The sequence below is a fragment of the Lipophrys pholis genome (assembly GCF_963383615.2).
Source record: "Lipophrys pholis genome assembly, chromosome: 1".
NCBI classification, from domain to species: Eukaryota; Metazoa; Chordata; class Actinopteri; order Blenniiformes; family Blenniidae; genus Lipophrys; species Lipophrys pholis.
Window position 1 is genome coordinate 7,547,314 of NC_137635.1, and position 25,180 is coordinate 7,572,493.

General features: G+C 46.5%; 2 protein-coding genes across 4 annotated transcripts; one reads left to right on the forward strand and one right to left on the reverse strand.

Annotated features, from left to right (window-relative positions):
- Positions 1-352: 352 nt before the first annotated feature.
- On the forward strand, positions 353-14,810 carry katnip (katanin interacting protein). Of its 2 annotated transcripts, XM_080472860.1 has the most exons (28): positions 353-414; positions 895-986; positions 2,709-2,800; positions 3,061-3,236; positions 3,615-3,727; positions 4,086-4,235; positions 4,430-4,670; positions 4,828-4,959; positions 5,069-5,220; positions 5,373-5,467; positions 5,678-5,774; positions 5,850-6,059; positions 6,305-6,442; positions 7,058-7,874; positions 8,063-8,830; positions 8,917-9,125; positions 9,219-9,297; positions 9,381-9,558; positions 9,649-9,814; positions 9,918-10,084; positions 10,171-10,235; positions 11,446-11,556; positions 11,793-11,932; positions 12,025-12,126; positions 12,251-12,411; positions 12,563-12,589; positions 12,852-12,937; positions 13,140-14,810. In XM_080472860.1, the coding sequence occupies exons 2-28, from the start codon at positions 975-977 to the stop codon at positions 13,196-13,198; spliced, it is 4,743 nt and encodes a 1,580-aa protein (XP_080328986.1). In that variant the 5' UTR covers positions 353-414; positions 895-974; the 3' UTR covers positions 13,199-14,810. The 2 variants fall into 2 exon arrangements, with proteins under 2 accessions (XP_080328986.1, XP_080328987.1); XM_080472861.1 differs by lacking the exon at positions 12,563-12,589.
- Positions 14,811-14,879: 69 nt separating this feature from the next.
- cox6b1 (cytochrome c oxidase subunit 6B1) lies at positions 14,880-16,522 on the reverse strand. 2 transcript variants are annotated; one of them, XM_080461504.1, is made up of 4 exons: positions 16,200-16,522; positions 15,787-15,900; positions 15,427-15,527; positions 14,880-15,122 (listed from the first exon to the last, which is right to left on the reverse strand). In XM_080461504.1, exons 2-4 carry the CDS (start codon positions 15,890-15,892, stop codon positions 15,069-15,071), a joined length of 261 nt encoding a protein of 86 aa, XP_080317630.1. In that variant the 5' UTR covers positions 15,893-15,900; positions 16,200-16,522; the 3' UTR covers positions 14,880-15,068. The 2 variants fall into 2 exon arrangements, with proteins under 2 accessions (XP_080317630.1, XP_080317629.1); XM_080461503.1 differs by having other exon boundaries at positions 16,424-16,516.
- Between the last annotated feature and the right edge of the window lie 8,658 nt (positions 16,523-25,180).

The following is a 25,180-nucleotide window of genomic DNA, read 5'->3' on the forward strand; positions in this document are numbered from 1 at the left end:
TTTAAAATTAAAGTGACGTAACTTCCTGTGAAGATTTACTTTGTATAATAATGACTCTGTTCGTGCTCTTCCTTTAATTATTTGTAATGCTTCATATAAATTAATTGAAAATAAAAGAATAAAAAAAACTAAGACTGAGTTCCTGCATAAGGATCTCGTGACTTCCGGTGTCAAGAGAGAAATGGCAGCCCTCCTTTTTCTCAGTTCGGTTGCTATGGACACCTCTCGGCAGACTCGGAGACAGCGAGTATGGAACACTGCGAAGGGGGCGTGGCCTGTCCAGATTCGGCTCTGCTGATTGGCTGACTGCCATCCTGGTAACCAACCAAACAAGACGCTGGACACGCGAGAAAACACTGAAAAAAGTCGTTTCTACCAAAGCTAACGGCCTTGAAATACTATTAAACACGACCTGTAAGTATTTTTCAAACATCCGTGTGACCCGGAGGGAACTGCTCAGACAAACACGAAGGCGGCAGTGGAGTTTTTAAAGTGTTTTTAGTGGCATGCCGAGTCGTTCGCCCTCCAGGTTGTTGTTAGCGCCTCTGTTAGCTCCGATGCTAACGGTTCCTGCACCGTTTCGAACGCTGCGATTATATCAACATCTCATTTCTCCTGTAACGTCAACAAAAGCGTCCGCGGCTGCACAATGAGCAGTTGAGTAAAGGTGAACGGATCGTGTCAGGGTTAGCTGCTGGTTCAGGATGTGTTTGAGAAGGTTTGCATGGACTCCTGGTGAAAATAAAAGGTAATATAAGCGCCTGGTTTCAGGTGCTGTTTGAGGTTGGAGCTTCCAGCGGGCGTGGCAACGTTTCAAATCAGCTGTATCTGTGGTGATTCTGGCTTCATGTCACAAACAATCTTATTATTTTTTTCATCTGTGTTGCTCTGCAGTGAACAAAGCACAGATTTCTTTCATGTGTCTGAACTGTGATCATCTGTCTTCAAAACATGGGATATAGTCATACTTCACTATGGATGAGCAGGTAAAGACTTTTATTCAACATTTTATCACATCTGTCAATTCACTCTGCATGTGGCACTGTCAGTAATAACCCGATTAATCAAAAATAATGCATGTTATATTTTATCTATCGCTATGCACCTTTATTCTCTGCCACTAACAAATCTTCTCTATTCTTTTGTCTTTTGTCTAACTTCTTTCCTCTTTTTCCGCTCCTGGCACTGACAGATGCTGTAGCCTAGTTATAGAAAAACTAAGTAAGGGCTTTGCTTTTCTTTTGTTAATTTTTTTGAAATGTTCTCATTGCCTTGGATGATGTTTTTATACAACAGCATGAGCTGGAGGTCACTGCATAACCCATCTGTTTAATTTACTGTGGCCTGATGGGGTCATTACATTATAGTAGCACAGATTTGGTTAAATTACATTTGATGTGTATATATATATATATATATATATATATATATATATATATATATATATATACATGGCAACAACCATTGACTAGCTCTGTGGGCATAGGTCACAAAATTGCCTATATCAGGTTTTGTGAATTTGGGTTCTTGAAAAACCAAAGCATACTTCAGATGCAAAGAAAACTATATTTTCATTCACATTTTGGTTGATTTAAGTAACAGTATCATCCACACTTCATTCTGTTGTACATCATACTCTATGCATATTGCTGCTTTTGCATGAAAATCTTTGTCTTATTATAGTAGAATAATAATAAATGGCACACTCCTGTTAAACAGTAATTATATTTCAATCAATCAGACAATCATTTGGTACTTTGATGATTATGACTCCTCTGGATAAAGCATGTGTCTTTAGTGCTCCTCCTGTTGGTTCCCTGGAATGACAGACATGTTTCAGTCCAATAGATTCAATATTACAGAATAACGAATAATGCAAATAAGCAAAATGCTAATTTTTACGTCTCAGATATGACATTGATGACATGTGACTGTCAGTAGGATGATTTATAAAGAACCATGTTTAATGTGTCATTCAGAGACATCGTTTTGTAAAAGCATTAGTACCATTTCTCTGTCACCGCTGTTCGACCCGAGTCGGCCCATGGTGGCGCCGCCGTGTGAATCTGACTGAACGTTTTACAGGCTGGAGCGATTCCTCTGGGACTGTGGCCACGCTGAGTCAGCAGTGTCACTCAGTTTGCAGGATTCTCAGCTGCGCCTTTCTGCTGCTTCATCTCCAAAGTGAGAGTCTGCAAGTCTCTTCAGATGTAAAGATTCTGAAAGTACTATGTGATTGCCAGCAGAAGTAATCTAAAATAATTTTTGTTCACAAGAGGCTGCATAAAATCTGTGTGTATTTTAGAGCCACACTCATCCCCAGTGTGTTGACATGATAATATGAACCTCACGAGGCCTCAGATAAATGCTTCTATTCACCTGGACAGCTCCACTTCCTACACGGTGGGAGAACAGATGCATCTGCGTCAGAGACACACTCAAACTGCAGATTGTATTTACTCTGTACACAGTGTACTTTTAAATTTCAGCAGCCTGTGCCGAGTTCACACCAGACTGGAGGAGGCAGCATGTTGTTTTTGTGAATGTTTTGATGCATAGAGTGAAAGTGCATATTGACTAATGTTTGTAAATGTGATCAGCTGTGCCAGACTGAGTATTATTGTGACTCTCTGCTCCCCTCAAACCGCTGATGTCGGCTCTTTCTTCCTCCTCATTGTGTGTGTTTACTGATGCATGTGTTCTTGAAGGAGAGTAAGAAGTGCCAAGGAGAGAAGCTTGCCTCTGCTGCTCCAGATGACACTCTGGATGAATATTTAATCGAGCTCCAGCACAAAAACAGGTGAAGTGTGAGGACGGGGCTGCTGGGGAGGGACGGATTGGATTTCACAGTGGAGGTTCTAGGCTCCTTCATGATTTCAAGTGCTGCCTATCAGGAGCACTGATTAGCTGCCTTTCTATCAGAGATGAGTAGTTTGCGTGTAGAAGAGAAGATGTTGGAACAGTTTGAGGATGTGTGATGTTTCCATTTTGAGTCTCAGCTCCTTTCTTAGCTCTTTTATCTTTTGAGGATTTCTTCATAAAATCATCTTTGCTCCACAGAATCCTAAAGCGCCTTAAAGTCAAAGATCCAAGAGAGGTGGAGTTGGAACGACTTGAGCAAGGTTTTTCAATTTATCTCAACGGAGCCAATGCTGAAGCCAGTAGACGGCAGCCCAAGTGCTCCAGCCACAAGTCTGCCGCCCCAGCGCCTGCATGGACACCGGCTGGCACGGCAGGTACGCAGCTGATGGACTGTTTTCAACCTCCGTTCAAACCGGCAGGGTTTTACTTAAAAGCTCGTGGTTTCTTTAAAGTGTTGTCTTGGGTTTTCACTGGATTAATGTTGGAGCCAGAGGAACCGTCTCATGCTCTTCTTCCTCTCTTCTTGCTCTCGCCCCTCCACCATATGGAGCCACCAGTCCTCAGCTTGTAGTTTGCATGGAGTGATCACGTGCCCAGTCTCAGTGAATAAGTGATAGTGACAGTTGTAGCTGGCAGCAGTTTTTTTCCCTCTTCCTCTTATGCGCTGTGGACCATCTGTGTGTGTGAGTGTGTTCCTTCGACTGCGAGGCAATAGTCTGCTGCTCATCTTCCTCTCTGCTGTGACTCATCAGCAGATGTCTATAGAGGCACCCACCAGCTAACTGAAGGTCGTCGTAATCCAGCGCAAACCCACCAGAGGAGCCACACGGCCCTTGGAAAGGTGCAGAGGAAACAATGGGTGAAGGTACAGATCTCTTGTCTCCTCTCATGTCTCTTAGTGCTGAATCCAAAACAGGCTTTTCACTGAGAGTTTGCATGTGAACGTGTTTTGTACTGTTATGCAGGAATCTGTTAAAATTCGAACAGAGGATGGAGCAAGTGTGCAGATATCTCCACAAACGTGCTACTCAGAAGAATTTGAGCCCTATGAAAGTGTAGACATGGAGGTAGAGTGAAGACAAACGATGCTCACAAAGCCTGTATGTGTGGGTGTTTTTGTGTTTCGGGGATGGGCTTTGTGTCAGATGCTGCTGTCGTACAGCTGAGCTTCTCTCGATCACTGCCTTGTCCCCTTGTCATCCCACTGGCCATGTTTCATGCAGAACTTTAGTCCACGCTCGCCTGGGAGTCCCTGGAGCCCGGGGGAGTCTTGCAAGGTGTCCCGCTCCTTCAGCTCCATGCCGGAGAGTCTGAGAGGTCAAGCAAACCCGGAGCACAGCGAGAAGGTTCTGCTCAACCCCGAGGACGTGACGGTGAGCCGGCACATCAAAATAGATCCTTTTTCTAAAATGTCACCCTCTGAGATCTAGTGAATGTCACCACATTGATTCCCTGTATCTTTGTTTATAATGAACTGTGGTGGTCGAGCCACAAATCAAAGGGACAGTTTGACTGTTTGTGGCTGCGAGCCAGGATGTGCACATAAACGCTGACCTTTGTAAACTAGGTTCTGCGACGGAGCCTGGAGGTCAGCATGCGTCGGAGCAGCCGTGACTCTGCGGGGGAGGAGTCAGACGAGGAGTGGATCGAGGAGCAGATCGAGAGAGACGAGAGCACCGAGAGTCTGGATGAGCTGGGGCTTCCTCTCACCTCCACCAAGTCCTCGTCCTGCTCTCGGCCCAGCGCTGCTCACAGACACTTCGACTCGGCAAACCTCATCGTCCTGGACTTTGGACCTTCACCCAAAGGTGGGATCGTGCATAAATTAGCTGTTGATTTTTGGAGAAAGATCATTTTTTTATCTGCTTGGTCAGCGCTGACAAAAGAAGGGGATGCAAGTACAGCTAATTTACAAATGAAAGGAACTGCCATCTTCTGTTTTTTCTTAATTTTCTGTCACTTCAGGTCACAAGATTGAACGCTCTCTGTCTGCGAAAAGGAGAGAAAATGTCGACCCCTTTATACCCACCAAGCCCTTACTAGTAAAAAGCAAAACATTAGATAGGCCTCCGTCAAGAGAGAACTGGGATGTTCAGAGTGAGTCTTTAGAAATCTGAGTTGATTCCTGTTTGCAGTTACATTTGTGGACAAGATGTTCGATCAAAGTGTGACTCCTATTAGAAGCGAGGTATGCTTGTTCTGCCAGGGTCAGGGAGTCGGGTGGAAAGGCCACTGTCAGCCACCAGGAAAGTGTCTGTGGACGAGCGGGACCCAGAGGAGGTGGCGTCCAGAGTCCGACAGGCCATCCAGACAGAGAACGACCAGGCACAGAGCGCTGAGCGCTTCAGTCACGACACGGTCTGCCTCCAAACCATCCTACTTTCTATTTCACCGTCTACTCGTACCTGGATATGCATCACACGGTGTTTGATTCACATTGTGACCGACCGTCGCGTGACCCTGCTCCTTGACGTGCACTTCTGTTTGATTTGTTCACTTTGCTTCCCCAGTCCAGAGGAAGCCAGATGATGAATGGCTTCGTTCACGACAGAGAGGACAACAATGTCACTCTGGCCATGCAGAGAATCACCCTGATGGGTCCCAGGTCGGTCAAAGATCATGACTTATGAAACGTTTGGTGGGGAGTGAAACGATCTCTGTTGCTTTTGGTAATCCCAACCATGCTGTGATGTTATAACACACGTCTTCACTCTGCAACCTTGAAGGATTATTTATTGGTGAACGACGGTGGTCGGCCGTCTCTCGTCAGGAAACATACAAACAGATGATTTGAGAATTTCTTCCTTCTGTTCAGGCAACAACAGAAGCTGCTGAAGGCTTTGGAGAAACTAGAAGTCGGACCCAAACACAGCATTCCTCAGAGTGTTAAATCCGAGTCCAGCAAGCAGCCGGTGAGTCATTAATCATGATACCGCAGTGTGTATGTGTGTGTGTGTGTGTGTGAATGTTTTGTGTGGCTCTTACAGAGAAGGCAGTCCTCGGCCGAGGTCACCCCGGCGTTTTACGTCACCATGGAGATTCTGTCAAACTGGGGAAATGCGCTGCAGGTGGGACTGACGGAGCTGCAGTTCTTCTGCCCCAGAAACAAGAAGCTGTTTGTGTCGCCTCACGACCTGGACATCAGGAACGCCTCCTGCCCAGGAAACCTGGGGGCGCTCGTCAATGGAAAGGTCAAGGTGGGTTCCTGCAGTACGATTTATAACATTGATCATATCTCTCCTAGTAGACCTTGATGGGAAATAAGCTTGTTTAGTAACAGACATATACAACATTCAGGATCATTGTTGTTCTGTAAAAAAAACATCAAATGGTGTGAAATTTGTCTTATTTATATATATATATATATATATATTTATATATCGGAAAAGATTTCTTCATTTCATGATATTTACTGAAGAGCGTTGTTCTGTTTGACTGGCAGACCACCAAAGAGCGTCACATGTGGACGTGTCCATTCCACCCTCCCATCCAGCTTTACTTCATCATCAGGAACACGGAGCACTCCCCAGACTTTGGAATATCTTCTATCAAAATCTGGAACTATAACAGGAGCCTCACTGTAAGGTTTTACAGTTGTTTCATCCCGGTGTGATATTATTCCATATTGTTGTGAGGAGGAGTGGCGGTGTGTGGTCACGTCCGGGCCGTGGTCACGTCAGGGCCGTGGTTAAGCAGTGGCTGACTGAGCTGCCAGTCAGTCAGAATGTGGAGCAGTGAGAGATTAGCCTTGGAGGATTAGTGTAACATGGGCTTCAGCCTCGCCGCTGTTCATGGAGGGCTACAACTACCCACCGCCTCTCTTGCCAATGTAGGATTATTTAATGTTTGCTGGATTTTGTGGATATGGGCCTGGGCCCATTAGGTAAGCTGCTGGACGTTGGAGCCTGAGTGGAGTTTCTCGTGGTTTCCCTTCAGAGGATCCATCAGATTTCAGTTTGACGTGTTTTCTGCGATGCAGCTAATTACTGCTAGCTTAGAGAATGCTAAGAAGTCCGTTTCTATTTTTATTTAGTTGTACGTGTTTCTTCAAATGAAGATTTTTCTTCCTCAAATGTTTGTTCTTTTGACCAGTGTTCAGTATAGGAGGTTTGAATTCATCAGTTAAAAAGCTGTGATGTTGTCAGACAAGCTGCTCTGATCAGGATGGATGGAATAAATGTCGTTTGTTTTCCAGGAGCTGGACATCGGGGCTCGTCATATAAAGCTGTACCTCAACAGCACGCTGGTGTTCGAGGGAGAGCTGGAGAAGGGCTGCGGTAACCAAGTGTTTGACTACAACACGACAGTGGATCTCCAGGATTTCCAGGCCTCAGACTCTGTGTTTTCCAGCCCTGTGTCTTCAGGTCACAGCCTGCGGGGCGTCAGCCCCCACCGCTATGAGGACAGGAAGGCTGGAGAGAGCAGCCAGCGATACCAGAGCTCCAGTACAGACCCAGCAGGCCAGGCGGTGGTAGACATGCAGGAGAAGTCTCTCATTCCATTACCTCCCATCTCTCCATCAGTGGCTGCTTCACTCTCCGCCCGCCGCTCCTCCGCACAGAGAAACTCCTTCGACCTGTCGGCCTCAGAGGAGCCTCACCCTCCCCGGCCGCATGCCGAACAGACGGTCACCACCCAGCCGTCGTCGTCCCGGGTGGCGCCCCAGTGGCTGCAGCCCCTGAACAGAGCCGCTCCAGAAGGCTGTGAGACCAGCAGGGAGAGACCCAGGTGGCTGGTGCCTCAGCTCTCTGGGGATCAGAAGCCCCCGTCAGCCTCCATGCTCTCGGAGCTGCCGTGTAACCCGGGCCGGGTGTGCCGCGGAGCAGAGAGGACCATGAACGGAGCGCAGTGGAAGGTGGACTCTTTGGACCTGAGCTGTGATTTGCTGGAGGAGCTCGGGGAGCCGAAGCCCGACAGACCCATCAGCGGACGCAGGAGTTCATTCAGGAACTCCTCGGTCATCGGCAGGCAGACGGACGACGATCTCAAAGCTGCATCGCTGACAAATACTGGTAGGCAATGCAAGGATGAACCATGTTCACATGAAGTTATTTCTACTCCTGCAGTGGAGTTTTTTTTCTTTATCTGTTAAAAATATTGTTGGGGTTAAAAATGTTGTATACTAAAGTTATACTTTGCAGAGAACTAGAGGTCGTATTTCCTGTTAGTGCTTAAAGACAGGTTTGTGTGTTTCCTCCAGAGGAGCCCGTCGCCCTGCTGAGCCCCGGCAGGAGGCAGTGCAGCGCTCGGGCTCAGCTGCACAGCCAGCAGGACGACACACTCATGGAGTCCTGGGACTCTCTCACCAAGTTTAACCAGTGTCAGCGTGGTCGCATCTCCAACATGGGCTTCGAGGGTGACGTCTTCGATGAGTTCCTGCAGCGCCAGGGCCGAGGGCCGACCACAGTCCCAGCCAACCCCTCCCCCACGCCGCGGAGCCCGCTGTCCTCTCTCAACGCCCCGGCGGCGCTCTGCGAGGGCCTCGATGACGACCCGGCGTTGGAGCGGGAAGACGAGTTTGAGATCCCGGTGCTGCCTCGGGGCCAGCGGCTGCTCATTAACATCCTGTCCACGTGGGGCGACCGCCACTACGTGGGCCTCAACGGCCTGGAGGTGTTCAGCTCCAGTGGAGAGCCTCTTCGACCAACTCACATCCGTGCCAACCCTCCCGACATCAACATTCTCCCGGCGTACGGCAAGGATCCGCGTGTGGTGACTAACCTGATCGACGGCATCAATCGCACTCAGGATGACATGCACCTCTGGCTCGCCCCGTTCACTCCCGGTCGAAGCCACACCATATTCCTCGACTTCGGCTCTCCTTGCCAGGTAGCCATGATCCGTGTGTGGAACTACAACAAGTCACGCATCCACTCGTTCAGAGGCGCGAAGGAGGTGGAAATGCTGCTGGATGAAAAGTGTATCTTCAGAGGAGAGATTGCCAAGGCCTCCGGGACCTTGTCCGGCGGTATCTAACTATAATGCTCTCACAAGTATTTCTACACTCGGCGTTACTCATAACTTACCTTTTCACTCCTTCTGTCCTCACTTCAGCTCTGGACCAGTTTGGAGACACGATCTTGTTCACAACTGATGACGACATCCTGGAGGCCATGTCTCGATACGACGAGACCTTCCTCGGTGACGGTGAGGGCCCCGACAGCTCGGTGTACGAGGAGGAGCTGCAGAGGCCGCGGACCGCTGATGGCGAGGGAGAGGAGCGACCATTCACTCAGGCCGGCTTCAGAGAGGAAGACCTCGCTGTGAGTATCGGCTGTGGTGACGACTTTCCACAATGTCTGTGTCAAACTTCAACCTGAGACATCCTGTTTAACACATCAATGCTCTTTTTTCAGCTCAAGCTTCAGCTTAACCCCACCATGAGCCAATCTGAGGAGAACCTGGAGCATATTCCTGGGATGTACTCTGGAAAGTGTGAGTTCATTTGCCATATTTCACCATTACACATCTGCTGATCTTTTAGACCAGAGTTCAGTCACTTTCTCCCTGTTGTTCAGGCCTCAGACTGGAACTGGTGTTGACTTGGGGTGATTCCTACTACATGGGACTGACGGGACTGGAGGTGGTGGGTAAAGATGGAGAGAGTTTACCTTTAGATCTCAGCATGATGGCTGCCTCCCCCCGGGACCTCAACGACATCCCAGAGTACGGACATGACCTGCGCACTCTGGATAAGTATGTCTCGAACTTTTCACAATTTTATAAATGTGGACTTTTGTTTGGCTCAATATTTTGTTAACCTGCAGTCTTTACTAATGTCTGCAGGCTGATCGACGGCCACAACATCACCACTGATGACCAACACATGTGGATGATCCCCTTCTCCTATGGAGAGCCCCACACTTTGACTATTAGCTTCAGCAAGACACAAACCATCGCTGGACTCCGAATTTGGAACTACAACAAATCTCCTGAAGACTCCTACAGAGGAGTGAGAGGATTTTAAAATGTGTTTACTTTTAAAGACCAGCTCCTTTGCATTGGACTGAACATAAAATATGTCAAACTTTAATATTTTGGGCTGTTTGCTTCAGGTGAAACTGCTCTATTTGTACCTGGATGATGTCCCCATCTCCCCGACGGAGGGATTCCTGATCAGGAAAGGACCCGGGAACTGTCACTTTGACTTTGCACAGGAGATCCTCTTTGTCGACTTCCTTCAGAAGCCGTCCGATAACAAGAGCAGCGAGGATTTCCACAGGTAGGAACACCACTCCAGCCACTGCAGGTTTAGTAGAACGTATGAAGAAAATAGTTTTGTAATTCAAAAATGTGTTTCTGAATCAGAGGAAATTCCAAGAAACAAGAACAAACCAACATGGACTACGAAGCTCCCATCATGCCTTGCGGCTGTATCCTTTCATGCACAGCGCCAGCTGAGGACTCGCTCCTCATTTTCAAAAGTGGCACATTAAGACTCCGTTTACACCACAAGGAATACGAATGTATCCGCAAACCTTTCTTCACTCTGGGGGGTCTGTTTACACGACACCGGCTTGCTGATCCACTGCATCTGTGAAGTTTTTATCCCGACTCCAAAGAGTGTGTCCGCTGCTGCAGTGTAAACACACTCCTTTTTTTTAGCGGATTAGGTGTTGTCACATGAAACGTTGTTGTGGAAACGGGGCCTCAGTCCTCTGCATTGGTTGCTTTGGTAACAGAATGAGCATGCGCTGATCAGGAGCAGGTTTTTATGAATGCTGAAGCAAAGCAACAGGCTGGAGGAGACACTGAGCCGAGCGCAGGTCCAGATGATGAGTCAGTATGCAGCCATGTGGTAATGCTCATGGCTCCTAATGCGGCAGTGGCAACCCAGCATCACGGTGAAGTTTGTTTCAGTTTGGTGTCATGAGAAGAACCAGGAAGTTACCTGGAAACTCTTGAGTTGTCCTCTTATGTGACTGTGTGTTTGTGTTGGTCCTGCCATGGACTGGCCAGGTTCCCTGCAACCAGACCAGCTGGAATCTGTTCTGCGACGCACGGATGGTTCATTCAAACTACTCAGACTGGTTAAATCTGATCGGAATACAAACAGTAATCCTCCTAATAGTTCCATCTCTTAACGCCTCAGTCACTCCTGCAGTCATTACAGCATTAAGTTCTGTGGTAAGAACCGTGGTGCCGGAGGGAAAAGCTTCTTGTTTAACCTTCCAACACGCAGGAAATGAAGTGGCTGCTCTGATGTGCTGAACTGATCGGTATCGACGGACTGTTAGATTATTGCCTTTAACTCTGATTAAATAAGGTATTTTTGGTACATGGTCTAAATTCACATTTCATGAAAATACTTGGGTCATATTATTTTATTACACGTGAAAAGATGTTTTCTTTTCTTGTTATTCACTCTAGGTTCTTGATAAAAGAGATGGATAAAGCTCATCCAACCTTTAGTGGACAAAACCCCATGGAGAACATTCAAACTGCAAGGAAATATGAGGAGACTCACAATCCTGTTCTTTATATTTATTTTTCCCTTTTCATGTATTAATGTCTGGAACCGTGGCGGAGGGGTTTGATGATAACCTGGTCCATGAGGTTTATTCCTTGACCTTGGCCTGTCAGTCATCTTCCAGCTGCAGCTGTTAACAACGTGGGGAGATCCGTACTACATCGGCCTCAACGGCCTGGAGTTCTACAACCAGAACCACCAGAAGATCAGCCTGAGTGAAAACAGTATCCTGTAGCCATCCTGTACAAGTCCTTGATGTCTGACTTGTTTCTATACGGTTGATAATTTTGAAGCAGCACTGCTTGTTAGCCGGTTTGACAGAATATGAGCTTTAGGAATCACTGAACATTTTAATGATGTTTCAAGGAGAAAATATATCTGACAGCCTCCAGATTCTCCTGAAAGATGTAAATATTAATACAATCATATGAATGATGCTCCTGAGCGCTCTGCACTCCAGACATCGCAGCTTTTCCAGACAGCGTCAACGTTCTGGACAATGTGAGCGGCGACGTGAGAACACCGGACAAATTAATAGACGGCGTCAACAGCACCCAGGATGGACGACACACGTGGCTGGCGCCGGTGCTTCCTGGACTGGTAGAGAGAGAGAGAGAGAGAGAGAGAGAGAGCTGAAGATCAGTCACATTTGATGAACACTGTTTGAACACTGTGTGTGTGTGTGTGTGTAGGTGAACCGTGTCTACGTCATCTTTGATCAACCCGTCATCGTCTCCATGATCAAGCTGTGGAATTACTCAAAGACTCCTCAGAGAGGAGTGAAGGAGTTCGGGGTGAGTCTGCCTGTCTGCTCTCAACTCCAACATATCATTGTTCAATGTCACAAACTTGAGGTGTGTGTGTGTGTGTGTGTGTGTGTGTGTGTGTGTGTGTGTGTGTGTGTGTGTGTGTGCGCAGCTGCTGGTGGACGACCTCCTTGTGTATAACGGCACCTTGGGCAGTGTGAGCCACTTGGTCCCGGGCATCCTGCCGACCTGCGACCCCGTCGTGCCGTACCACACCATCCTGTTCACAGACAACGTGTCCGTCACACACCGAGAGAGGAACACTGTCATCAGGTACTCGGGCTGGTTACCGTGACGCCAAGCTCTGGCGTTTGATTGGCTGACCGGGTCTCGCATGTGATTGTTGATTTCTCTCGTCAGTATTGATGCACTGGGTGGGGTTAAATTTCACTGCCACAATAAGTTGTACTGTTCTTCACCTCAGCCCACGTGGCAGCAGACACCACCACCAGTGAGTAACTGAGCCTCGTGTCTGCGCCTCCTTGTGGTCACTCCCTGTACTGAAGATTCCTCCAGTTGCCCTCAAATGTTCCTCAGTCCTCCCACCGCTCGCCCGACCTGAGACGCCTCCTCTCTCTCCCCCTGTTCTCACCTGTCTGTTACATGTACCTGAAGGCCTGGACCCGCCCCCTGCCCCGCCCCCTGCCCCGCCTCCCCCAGTTTGTTTTGTTTTGGATCCACTGACGCTGCTGCTGCTCTCCCTCTTCTTGCAGTAACTATGTGGAGGATCAGGATGTGAAGATGACCAACGAGAACCAGATTGTTCATCACAACAACAAGAAGCAGACGGTCGATCCAGGTCTCTCTCTCACACACACACACACACACACACACACACACACACACACACACACACACACACACACACACACACACACACACACACACACACACACACACACACACACACACACACACACACACACACACACACACACACACACACACACGTGTGTATATATATATATATATATATAACATTGGTTTATTCTTCTGTTTAGCTCTCCGGCCTAAAACCTGCATGACTGACGGAGGGAAACAAGGGAAGAGGAGGTTCTGAACTCCAGGTCTGTGAAGAAGAAGCTGAATGGAAGAGGACAACCTGAAACTGACGGTTTGGTCACTTTATGGAGGCTAACCTGAAGACCCAGTCAGCAGAGCTCACAAACACACACACACACACACACACACACACACACACACACTGAACTGGGGTAGTTTCCCTCCGGCTGCCAGGAGAAACACGTGAGGTTGAGTTTGGATCAGCTTCACTCTCGTGCCTCGTTCTACTGTCTGTGGCTGCAACTTGTGATTTTTCAATTCTGCTTGTGGCTTATAAATACTGTGGACAAAACCACACACACGTTTTTCAGTCTTTTTTTTTTTTTTTTTTTAAGCACAGACGAGCTCGACCTGTCGGCTCCCGGCCTGTTAAGGCTCTTTTCCGTCACACAGTTCTCCTTGACTCCATAACGACTCCATAACTCCATCGTGCTACCTCGGCGTGGGCGGAGTCGAATCTGGTAAATCCAAAACACCGGCGGTGTCCGTGGCTCAGAGCCACTGGATCCTCTGGTCGCCACCAGACAAAGAAACGTCTGCTGCTCCACCGGGTTGATCTCTGAGCGACCAATCAGCAGCTGCCATCGGCTGCTGCCATCGGCTGCTGGCCTCAGCTCGCTGGCAACCTAGAGGAGGAACCAGGAAGGTACTTGGTACCTGGAAAGTACCTGGTACTTTCATGGTACCATGAAAGTACCAGGTACTAAGACGTAGTAGGAGAGCCTGTGAGGCGAGGCGAGTGGGTTCAAGCGGAAAACACCATTAGAAGTGAAAGCTTCACTCCCACCTGCGCACTCTTCAACCGTAACGCTATGCAGCCATTACTTTATATATGGTGATTACTGATATCTGTTGGCTATTATACTTCAAAAGTCTTGATGACTTCTTTTTGAAAGAGGTTTTCACCTCCACAAGCTTTATATTAGTAGAGAGTATGATAGTAGAAAAGAACTCCATGTTTTGTATATTTCAGCTCCACATTGTTCGACTTCACTAAATTATTCTGCTTCACATCAGGTAGAAGTTCAGAGTCCAAGTGACCTTTCCTGAAGTTGCTTTGTTACTTGAAGATTCTGGAGTCGACCTTCACTTGAGCCAAAACAAAGCAGTTTCAGTAATTTGGTTGAAAACAGTAAATTTGACAGAGATCAACTAATATTATGCAACTATGATAAACAGACCTCAAGTTTGAGACGAGTGGTGTTTAGAATACATAGATGTGCTTCTCTCCGTACTATAGAACTTGGTATTCTGTGTTTTCTCAGTATTTTCGGTGGTAACTTCCTGCATGAGAGCTTGGAGCTCTGGTTACCCGGAGACGTTTTATTTTGGAGGAGTTTCTCCTGCTCCACGGAGCCCTGCCCGTGGAGGTCTTACTCGTCCCTCGTCCTCCCTGGGACAGATTGTTTATGAAATGCAGTTTTATGTATTTAATTTGGGCGCGTCCAGCAGCGAAAACACCATGAAACTCACTCCTGCTCCGCCGGGCCCTTACTGTGTGACATCGAGTGTTTTCAATATTTCATTATTGAATTATTTTTTTAACCTTGATTCAACGTGTATATTTGTTGTAGGTTTATTTGATGAATAAATTTAAAAAGCTCATCTTGACCACAGCTTTCTGTGCTCCTTCCTCCATCTCCGACAGTATTGAAGAAAGACCACGCCACACCAGAGCTCCATAAATAGATCCTGAGTTTTATTCATGTAGAATCTGCCGAGTTCCACGGTTTCTGTCAGGAATGACGGTTTGGTTTAGAGGAGCGCCGAGGGCAGAAACCCGGCCGGGGGATCGTGACACTGAGATCACATGGACCATCATGGAGCTGGAGACGTTTGGTCCCTGTGCTCCAGCCGCTCTGAAGAGCTCAGATCTTTCCTGGGAAGGTTCCGTCTTCTCTCTGGTCGTCCCACTTCTGCACCTGCAGAGAGATTCCACAGGAAAAACATTCCCAGACTTTACTGCCATGGAAAGTGTTTCTAGAGCCATTACTGTATGTCCACACTGTTCAACAGGTACTGTACACGTCGTACACGTCGTACACGTCGTACACGTCGTACCGTCAAGTTGAACAGATGTGGCCGCAAGCGGCTGCGCTTCACAGGAAACTGATAAAGTTGTTTGACCTCTGCTGAGCAAACTGGAGCTGCTGTCAGGTGACTCTCTGCTCAGGTGTGATTGGTCGACGATCACGGCCGTTCAGATCTATGGAAAATGTTATTTACCCAGGAGAGGGGGCACAGCGACTTGTAGACCCTCTTGTACCAGTCACATGGAGTCGTGTCTACTCCTTTAGCATCCAGCACCTTCTGGCAGCGGTGGAAATCTATTAATAGAAACACAATGACATGGACTTTGAGTCTGCAGGTGTGTGTGTGTGTGTGTGAGTGTGTGAGAGAACAGGTGTTCTGTGTTCATTACACCTGTAAGGTCTCACCTGTAGCAGCTGCTCAATAATCTTAAGAGTTGAGAATTTAAAGTGACTTTTGTTCTGAACGGTCAGCCCCATTTGACTGATCTTTTATTTTGATTGATTACTCCTCAGCAGGAAGTCCTGCAGTCACGCGCTTTGACCTTGAGCTCACCCAGGTAGTTGGACCAGCAGTTCCTGGTCTGGTTCTGGTTTGGGAATCTGGCATCAAATGGAGCAGTGCGATATTCCTCCAGTTTGCTCTGAATGTGTTCAGCCATTTTCACCTCTGCAGAGAGAAACCGATCAGTGAAAGTAAAACGCATCTCCTCCAGGACTTTCTGTCTGAAACTGACGTTTCAGTGAACTTGTGACTGGAATTAGTCTGAGTCGGTGGAAGCCTGGTGTGAGGAGTGGATCTATATCTATACATGGCAAATATTATTATCATATCAGCCTTTTCTAGTTTTGACTCGTGAAGAATCGCTTCAATGTGGAAATTCGCCCCCAAATGCAAAAGTCGATCTGGGTGAAAACGCATTAATCCATATTGACATCAGCAGCGTCATCCTCCAAGTCTTTACGCACATTTCCTCCTCTTACTGCGCAGTTTTTCCTCTTTTATTTTCCTGATTCTCTCCTTGTTCCACGTGTCCAATGTGATGGATCCTCCTCGGTCACAAGGATCAAGTTTATTTAAGAAATATTCCACAACAGAATCAATAATCGGTTATTTCCCAACTTTCCTCATAATGAATGAAGTCAGAGTCGCTCTGCGGCCGGAAGTGTTGAATCCCGCAGCTGGACGTTACCTTGGTCACTTTCTGGCCGCAGCTTCGGGACTTCGGTTCCGGACGGTGGAAGAGTGTCGCTGCTGATGAACCTGCGCCGCGGTTCCGCTGCACTGCAGTGCGCGCTTACACCAGGCATTACCGCGGGAGCGCGCGTCACCGGATTTCAAAATAAAAGTGACATGATAATAATAATGTTGATAACAAAATCAAACAGCCGCCGAGTGCAGTAATCTCAGCTCTTTAAAAGAGGCAGGAACAAGAATCAATACCACGGCTAATAACAATAGGCAACGACGAAGCTAATGGAAGAGTCCATTATTAATGCTGAAATAACCGCGAGGAATAAAATAATAATCAAATGTCCTGCCGCAAAAGCAAACAAACAAACTAAAAACCCTCTTTGTCAGTTCGTGGTGTATTAATGTTACTATAATACAATAAACATCTTCCCATTCTGATGAAATCTTTCAGATTAAAAGCCCAATAAAACATCATATCTATCTAAAAGTAGCATATATATCTAAAAAAAGATTAATTGTAGACCAGTTCAGGATGTAACATATCAAAATAAGAGCCCTCTAAATATACACATCAGAATATCTTGATATTAACTGAGTGATATCCTGGGATGGTCCACTCTCACTGTGATGCGAAATGACTTCATGATAACTAGGAATTTTGGAGGTAATCTAACATTAAATCAGGAGATTTCATGTTGAGTGTTTGGTCATATTCAAATGTTCAGTTAACTTCTATTCTGAAATGACACATCCGATTTAGCTGGGACTTTGTGAGTGACATCCTGAACTGGTCGACTATAAATCTGACATGGAATGTTTTAATGATAGCAGGGATATTCCTTTTATCAGGCTGAAATAGGCTGAAGTCAGAGAGAATGGAGGCCAGTCCAGTTGTTCTAATTCAGACTACTCTCATTTTGATATGCCACATCCTGCCCTGGCCTATCGTCAGTCTGAGGTTAAAGGGGTTTATGGCAACAGAGGGATATAATATGATCTATTATGTTATAATAGATCAAATCATGTAAATATGAATTTTGCTAAGATATGCTGTTTTAGAAAGAAGTGATTAGAATGTGCTGGTGTTTATAGTGTTACAGTAACATTACTACATCACTCACTGGAAATGTTTTTCTTTTTGCCTCTGCGGACAGTCAGTTTGATTAATATTTAATTACCAATAGTTTGTATTAATGATGCGTTCCTTTATTTTCTTTGTGGTTCGGCGGAAAGGTACTTTTATTTTGAAATCGGTTCAACGTGCTCCCTACGGCAATGCCTGGTGTAAAGGCGCACAGCCAAACGGAGCCGCGCGCCTGCTCTCCGGTTCCGAGGTGTTGGCGGCCGCCGTGCAGTCCGATCATCCCGGCATGGCGCCGCAGGTCACGATGAACCGGAGCAGTTGTTACGTCACGACCAGGTGGGAGGAAAGAGATTCCAGAGTTTTATTGTTTAATGTTTAATGTTTCATCTCCTTTACGCACAGATTGTTTTTCTTCTGGAAGCGGAAGTATTTCACCTCCTGGCATTTACTATTTTTGTCAAAAGAACTCCCCTGTGGCTTTTTGCTGCAAAAATTTTATACTTTAAGGTAGGATTCATATCTATTTAAAATTTACTTCGTTTCAGGAGGAAAAAAAACTTGAACAAAGAAATTTACAAAGCTGAAACTTTGTTTTTTTGGTGAAGGCACACTATCCCCAATAAATATATATATAAAATACGTCTTTTATATATTAAAAATCACTGAGAAATATCAGTGCCAGGTTTTCATATTGTGCCGTTGTAAATATTGTCACCCACCTTATCACTATTTGTCTTTTTGAGATCTTAGTGGGGCTGCAGTGTCTGCCCACACTTCTTATTTTCAAATGGAAGCAGGAGTTAAGATGATGTGTAGTTCTGGACGACAACCAAACGCACAGGCGGGTGCAGAAGCGGATCATCAACGGCTATATATATATATATATATATATGGAAGTTTCACAATTTGAATTCCACTGTAGTTTAATTTAAAAGTAAGTTTAGGTTTTTTTTTTTTAAAGCAAAATCTATTACTATGGCAAGGCTCGACAACATTATTGCTTTTTGCAGGTTCCACTAATATCATACAGCTCTACCTTAAATTTTAATTATTTTTTTAGTTTAATTCTATCATGTGAAATTCATTCGGAGTTTCAAGCAGCTAAGCACAAAAGACAGCATTAACAGAATCCAGTCTTCATAAATGTGATCTTATATTTATTCCATGACCAGAGTTTGTACAAGCAGAAACATTCTGAAAGAGTTACGTTTAAGTTATTACTTGAGCCTTGTGCTGGTAGGTAGGTAGTGAATACTCTTACTTTGGAGTGATAGTTGTGTGTAGTCATGTGTGTATAGTCAATCAGACCAAACACAAGCTACATCTTCACCATCAAACTAGTCCACACTGTTGTCAGTCGCCATTTTTAAAATGCTAAACAAAAGCATTACATGTTGATTATTAATGTCGTCCTTTTATGTACTTATAATGCCACAAGGAATAGAGTGGAGTATCAGATGTCACAGTAAGTGTTGAAATTGTTGCTCCGACTCTCTCCTCGTGTGATTTTTACCAGAGGAAACATTCAGGTAAACGTCTCACATAGAGGCCTGTGCCTGATGGATAGAAGCAGTGACAAGTGGACACATGTTTGGGCACAATGTGGACTTTATAACAAATTAGCTGAGCCGGTGAGCAGCTGCCTTCCAGGAAGTCACACTTTCCCCACATGTGTGGATGTAAAATGTTTTCTGGTTTTCACTTCTACAGTCGCGATGAGTGAAAGAAAGAAAAACGTCTTTCCCCACCTGGTCTGCGTCTCCTGCCGCTGTCGCTTTTTGTCTCGGAGGAAATTGATCCACCGTTTGTTTCTCCTCCAGGGACAGAAGTTCACTCCTCAAACACACGGAGGAGGGCGCGCGCCCTGCGTCACGGTCAAATCAATCACAACAATCGGTTGTTTTTTTTTTTTTTTTTACTCTTATGAGTGTGTTGTGAACTTTGATTTTTCAAATATGTAAATTTGAAGTTTCACAACACAACAGTAAAAAGACAGAAGAAGACAGGAAAAACAATAAAAAAGACAAAACAATAATGATTGAATCTCTTTCCTCTCTTCGAGACTCACTTTACACATCTTAATCTCTGGACGTCAACGTTTAATTCATGTCAAATTTCATCTTCAGCAAAATCAAGTCAACCTTCATAAATGAAGAATGCGGCTTTAAAATCAGTTTTAAGTAATAATATAATTACTTGGCGAAACCTGGGAAGGAGGGTCCGTCCTGCGTTCCCGTTTCCCTGGAAGTCGGTTGGAGGGGGATTAATGCGCGAGTTTGAATTCCTGGACACCCGCTGAGTCCGGTCTGTTTTGACCAATGAGTGGCAGAGGCGTGGTTCTCTGTATCCTCAGCTTCTCTCTGTATCCTCAGCTTCTCTCTGTATTCTGAAAGAAACATGTTTCAAGAGTCTGAGTTTCAGGCTCCAACACAACCTTTGCAGATGAAACAGCTCCCACTGAGCAACAGTGGTCCAGGTGACGTCTTTAAGACTTAATTCCTTTTCACTGTGGGCATCTCAGGACAGCTGTACTCAGTCTTCAGCTTCCCTCGCAGTCCGACTCAAATCCTGAATGATAGAATAGAATAAAAAAGAATAGAATAGAAAATAAATACATTCTTTTCAATCTCTTCAGTCACCCGTGTTTAAAGCCCAGATGGACAGGCATTGCTTGTTCGCTGCTCTCGACTCTCCTGTGAGCCTCGCCGGTCTAACGGCCAGGGCACTGGCCTTCTACTGCAGGGGTTGTGGGTTTGAGTCCCATCTCGGCTAACACAGCCCGGCTGTCTGCAGCGAGTTGGTAGTGGGTCGTCTGCAGCCGGCCGTCCGCATCTCGGTGCGGCGCCCTTATCTTGAGCAGGCAGCAGCGTGGCTTCACGTTCCTGGTGGTGTTAAACTGTTCTGAATGTTCGGTCCCGACTGACTGGGAGCAGATCGATCAGTTCAAAGTAAAGGTGAGATTGTGAGGGAGTGTAGAACCACACTGACCACCACATTTCAGAAAAATGTATTTGTATCAGAAGGACTCAAGTTGACGTTATGTGTGGAGTCTCACCGGGCCTTTCCTTCTTCATTTGTAAATAACGGACATATTCACAGCGTCAATATGAGTGAGGTGTCTTTGATTTGAAGAAATACAGTTTTTGTTCTGGGGAATATTTTGCAGCAGCTTTTAGAAGGAGTCAAATTTGAATGGATTCAAATGTACGTTGTTTTGATAAAACATCTGGAGGCATCTGGAGACACGTCGAGACATTTGCACACATTTACATCTGGAGACACGTGGACACATCAACTATGTCCATTCCTTCAGATCAGCTCCATGTTAAAGACCCTCAGCAATAAACACAACATACATCATTAAAAACGTCCTGATAATGACATAATGAGTCTTTGTATTGTCACTGTAGTTCGAGCAAATGTCCATAAGATGGCGGCAAAGGACTGTTTATGAAACTGAGGACATGGACACATGAAGCACCAAAGTGGAGGAAGTTTTTTTTTCAACCTTATGACAATATGTTGAAAGTCCGGTTTGGTTGTGGAGCTGATTGTTCGTTGTCTTTCCTCGATCGTCTCTTTACCTTTAAGTCTCTGAAGACGGAGGCTGCCTGGTGGACGATGTCCCGCCCGCCCTGTTGATTTGCGGCGAGGTTGGACCACTGGCTGAAGCTCAAAGTGCTGAAGGACTTTTCCCAGGCAGCCTTTGTACCTCTTCCTTCGGGGCCCTCTGTGGCGGTGGCCGGTGGACATTTGGACGCACAGGACTGTCTTCTCTCCTGCAGACGTGACTTCATGACTTCATACTCTTGGACTCATCCGGCTCCACGACCTCGGTGTTGCGGACACAAGTGTCCGGTGGATCGTGGAGAACGCTACGGAGACGGTGTTGCTTAAACCGCCCAGGAAGTCGTGGGTGGTGTCGGGAGGTAAAACACAGAGCCATACGGCAAGGGGACGAGGACAACAGCCCTGCCCTGATGCAGAAGAACATATATTCTAAATTATACTGAATTTCAATATATCAAAATATTTAGTATTTTGATTTATTGGTTAATTTAAAAGGTTTAATAAAGCTAAATGTCTTGGCATTACAACCTGATCCTGAATCATAATAAAAACAACAACAAGCTTTCGTCTAAAATGAACCGAAAAAAAATACATTCCCGCTTTTCACGCATTGAATGATATTTGATGACATAGTTCTTTTTATGTTGATTACACTGTCACAATGCTGTGAAGGATTCTGTGGAACTGCTTGAAGGGTTGGAGTACTCGCTCAGCTGTGTCGCGTACTGCTTGTTTATGAGTGGAAGGCGCGTGCAGTCAGAGTTGGTCGAAATTACAGTTTAGAATCAATGAAGCTTTTTGATGGTGAAACCAAACACCGGAAAGGCAGCGTTCTGTCCCAGGTTTCCCCCCGACCAGCAGAGAGCGTCAGTGAGGTTGACTTCCTCTGGGAATCAGATTCCAAAGAGAGCAGCAAGTGTCGCTACCTCATGAGCAATAGTAGCGGAGCGGCGTTCTGGGCGACTGCTGTCATCTTGCTTCATGTTCCAGCATGGGAGTTTCAGGTTGTTGGTTTTTTTTTCCCCTTTTGAGGTTGGTGCATGTGTTTTCCTCTATTTTGTCTTTCGACCGCTTAAGTAGATGTGGTTAGCCAATGGCGTGCGATGAGCTTTGGTTATTTACCGAGGCCTCTCTCTGTGTGGAGTGAGCAGAGCTGCTGGGTCGCTCAGGGTGCTGCCGGGTCACGAGAGGTCAACAATCAGACAGGATTGCCGGCGTCATCGTACACATGCCGTTTTCACCCCCAGCCGGTTTGTGGTTTCAGGACGTGGACTTGTCCTTCAGAGGAGCTCTCAGGTTGGAGTGTGCAGCACAGAGCCCACCCTTTAAAACCCGCGGCCCATCTGTCATGGCCGAGCAAGCTGCGACGGTGTGACCGCGAGGTCCTTGGGTCGTCGGTTTAAACTGGGAGTTTGCCTTCTCTTCGCAGAGGAGCTGCCTGCGAGGCAGCGGGTGGTTAAGTCGGTGAGTGTCGGAGCCAGTGGGTCATGCACACTGCAACTCTGGGGCCTCAAGCTGCTCCGCTGATCCTTCACAGTTTATTCTGGGGCCCGCGAGGAGTCGCTCTGAGAGTCTTGACCTGTCGTGTCGTGTAAAACCACCAGGGAAGGACCGATGAACTCGGCCCTCCTTTTTTTGGCTCCTGAGAGCTCGATGGTGGCTGCAGCTGGACGGAGAGCAAAGTCGACGCTACGCTGTCCTGCTGCACTTCAAACTACAAACTACAGGCCCTTTGTTAATAAAAACACCACACCACGATGGATAAACACTCTCATGGATGAATACTACAGCGGTTGGGAAAGAGCTGCTTTTCAGGAGCAGCCGCAGCAAAAACAAATTGTACAGTTGTATTGCTGAAGAACCCAGTCAATACTGAATTAATGCTAAATCAATACTGGAATCAATGGAAGCTCACGCATGAAGAACACTGTTAAATGAATTTAAAGAGCAGGTGACATGGAGAGCATGCTTCTTATGGCGTGTGTGTGTGTGTGTGTGCGTGTGCGTGTGTGTGTGTGCGCGCGTGTGTGTGCGAGACTTTGCGCAGTCTGCTGACAGCTGTCCAGTCTGATGAGTACGAGGAAAAACATTTCTCACTAATGAGATAAAGATTCATTCATCTCACTCTAATCATGCTCTGACATGTGGAGGAGCTGTTCTGTGTAAAGCATGGGGCGGGAGGGGAGGATGGACCACCAGGGGGCAGTGTTGCCCTACACACTGAGCCCCTGTGGTGAAGAGGAGGAAGGAGGAGGGGGGCAGGGAGGGGGGGGGACTGAGGAGTAAGATAGAAAAACATCAGCTTGTGTCAGGATTGTGGAGGCTGGATAAATTATCAGGCAGGCAGAAAATGTATCCTGTAAACTAAAAGACGGTGGCGGGAGATAGACATGCAGAGGAGGGGTGGGGTGGGGGGTGGGGGGGTGTTGATAAATTGAAGAGATAACTTTGGGAGGTTTTCCTCCATGTTACAATCAGATTTCCATGTAGCGGGGGCGTGTCAGTTTGGACGTGAGGCCGGCGGAAAGACACAGGCCCGTTCATGTTTACAGGGACAGCAGGACGAGGAGGACGAGGAGGACGAAGGTGAAGCGGGGTTCTTCGAGCAGGCAGTCTGATCCATTAAAAATGAATGATCATGGAGAGTGAGAGAATGCACGAGCATGGAGGCTGTGTGTGTGTGTGTGTGGTGGTGGTGGGGGCGGCGGGGGGTGGGTGTGTGTGTGTGTGGGGGGGGGGGGGGGGGGCGCTGCTTCTCTTTCCGTACACGCAGAGGAAGTTAATGCCTTTGTTTGGAGGTTTATGTGTGTAAATGTCAGCAGAACAAGCCTGATCTTTTCAATGAATTCAGTCTTTCTCTGGCTGAAGTTTCTCTTCCACCCCTGGACCTTAAAGTGAGTCTGAACGGACGGAGATCATTAGTACCTTGAAGTAAAGTCAGAGTCGTCACGGCCTTCAAACAAACAGCCACGGAGCACTGCTCTTCAAAGCATTTCAGTTTATTTCAACGGGGTGTACTGTGACGATCTCCAATGGCAGAGGGCAATGAGTCCAAACTGACCGGATGAAATGAAAGCGGGAACAGACGCACAGGAAACGGCTGGTATGTGAGTGGGACCATCTGAAATGGATGACATAGATCCAGGTGACTGAAACAGAAGCTCCTTTAGGAAGAGATGCTGAACCCCTGGTCTCAGGGTTCATTCTTTCTTTCTGATTGCTGGTTTTGTGTTGTTTGATCTTTATTATAAGAACTTAAAAGACTGTGCAAATGAGCTTCATGGCTTCAGGATGGTTTATATGGAAGTAATGAGATGCTGTCCGGGTTTTATCCAGGGGGGGCGATACCACAGTAAAAGTTGGTATCGGTATCGGCAGGTACGAACTATTAACTCGCCGATACGGAGCACCGTGTGTTTTTCTCTCTCCCGACTCTCACCCACTGCTGCCCTGACTCCTGATCCATGTATGGTGACGTATTCAGTGCATGCCAAGGAAAGCCTCATATCTATATTATTTGTTATTTTAATTTAAATTTAACTGCAGTTGCACTACTGTTTTACATGTGTTTACCGGTACATGGATATTGCACTATTTTTTGGCATCTGTGAGCTAAAGCTCAGGTTTAAGAAAAGTTTATTCTTTTTTCAGTTTCACCCATACCAGGTAGGAAATAAAAAAGTTGTCCTACATTTACTGTGTTGGTGTTTTTTCCTGTTTCACAAAGGTTTAAGCAGCCAGATGAAGCCATGATAGCAATGATTTATACAACCAAGAAAGTACGCAGTTCTTAAGAATTGGAAGAAAAACAGGCCATATCTTTTTTAACACTGCGGTATGGGCAAGTATCGGTATCAGCCGATACTATGCAACCGGGTATCGGTATCTGTATCGGGACACAAAATTGGTATTGGAACAACACTAGCCTGAGGAGACTCTGTTTTCCCTTCAGGAAGAAGTTCATCTCAGAAGGATCCGGGCCGTCGTCAAACTGGACCAACTGTAAGTAACACACACACACACACACACACACACACACACACACACACACACACACACACACACACACACACACACACACACACACACACACACACACAC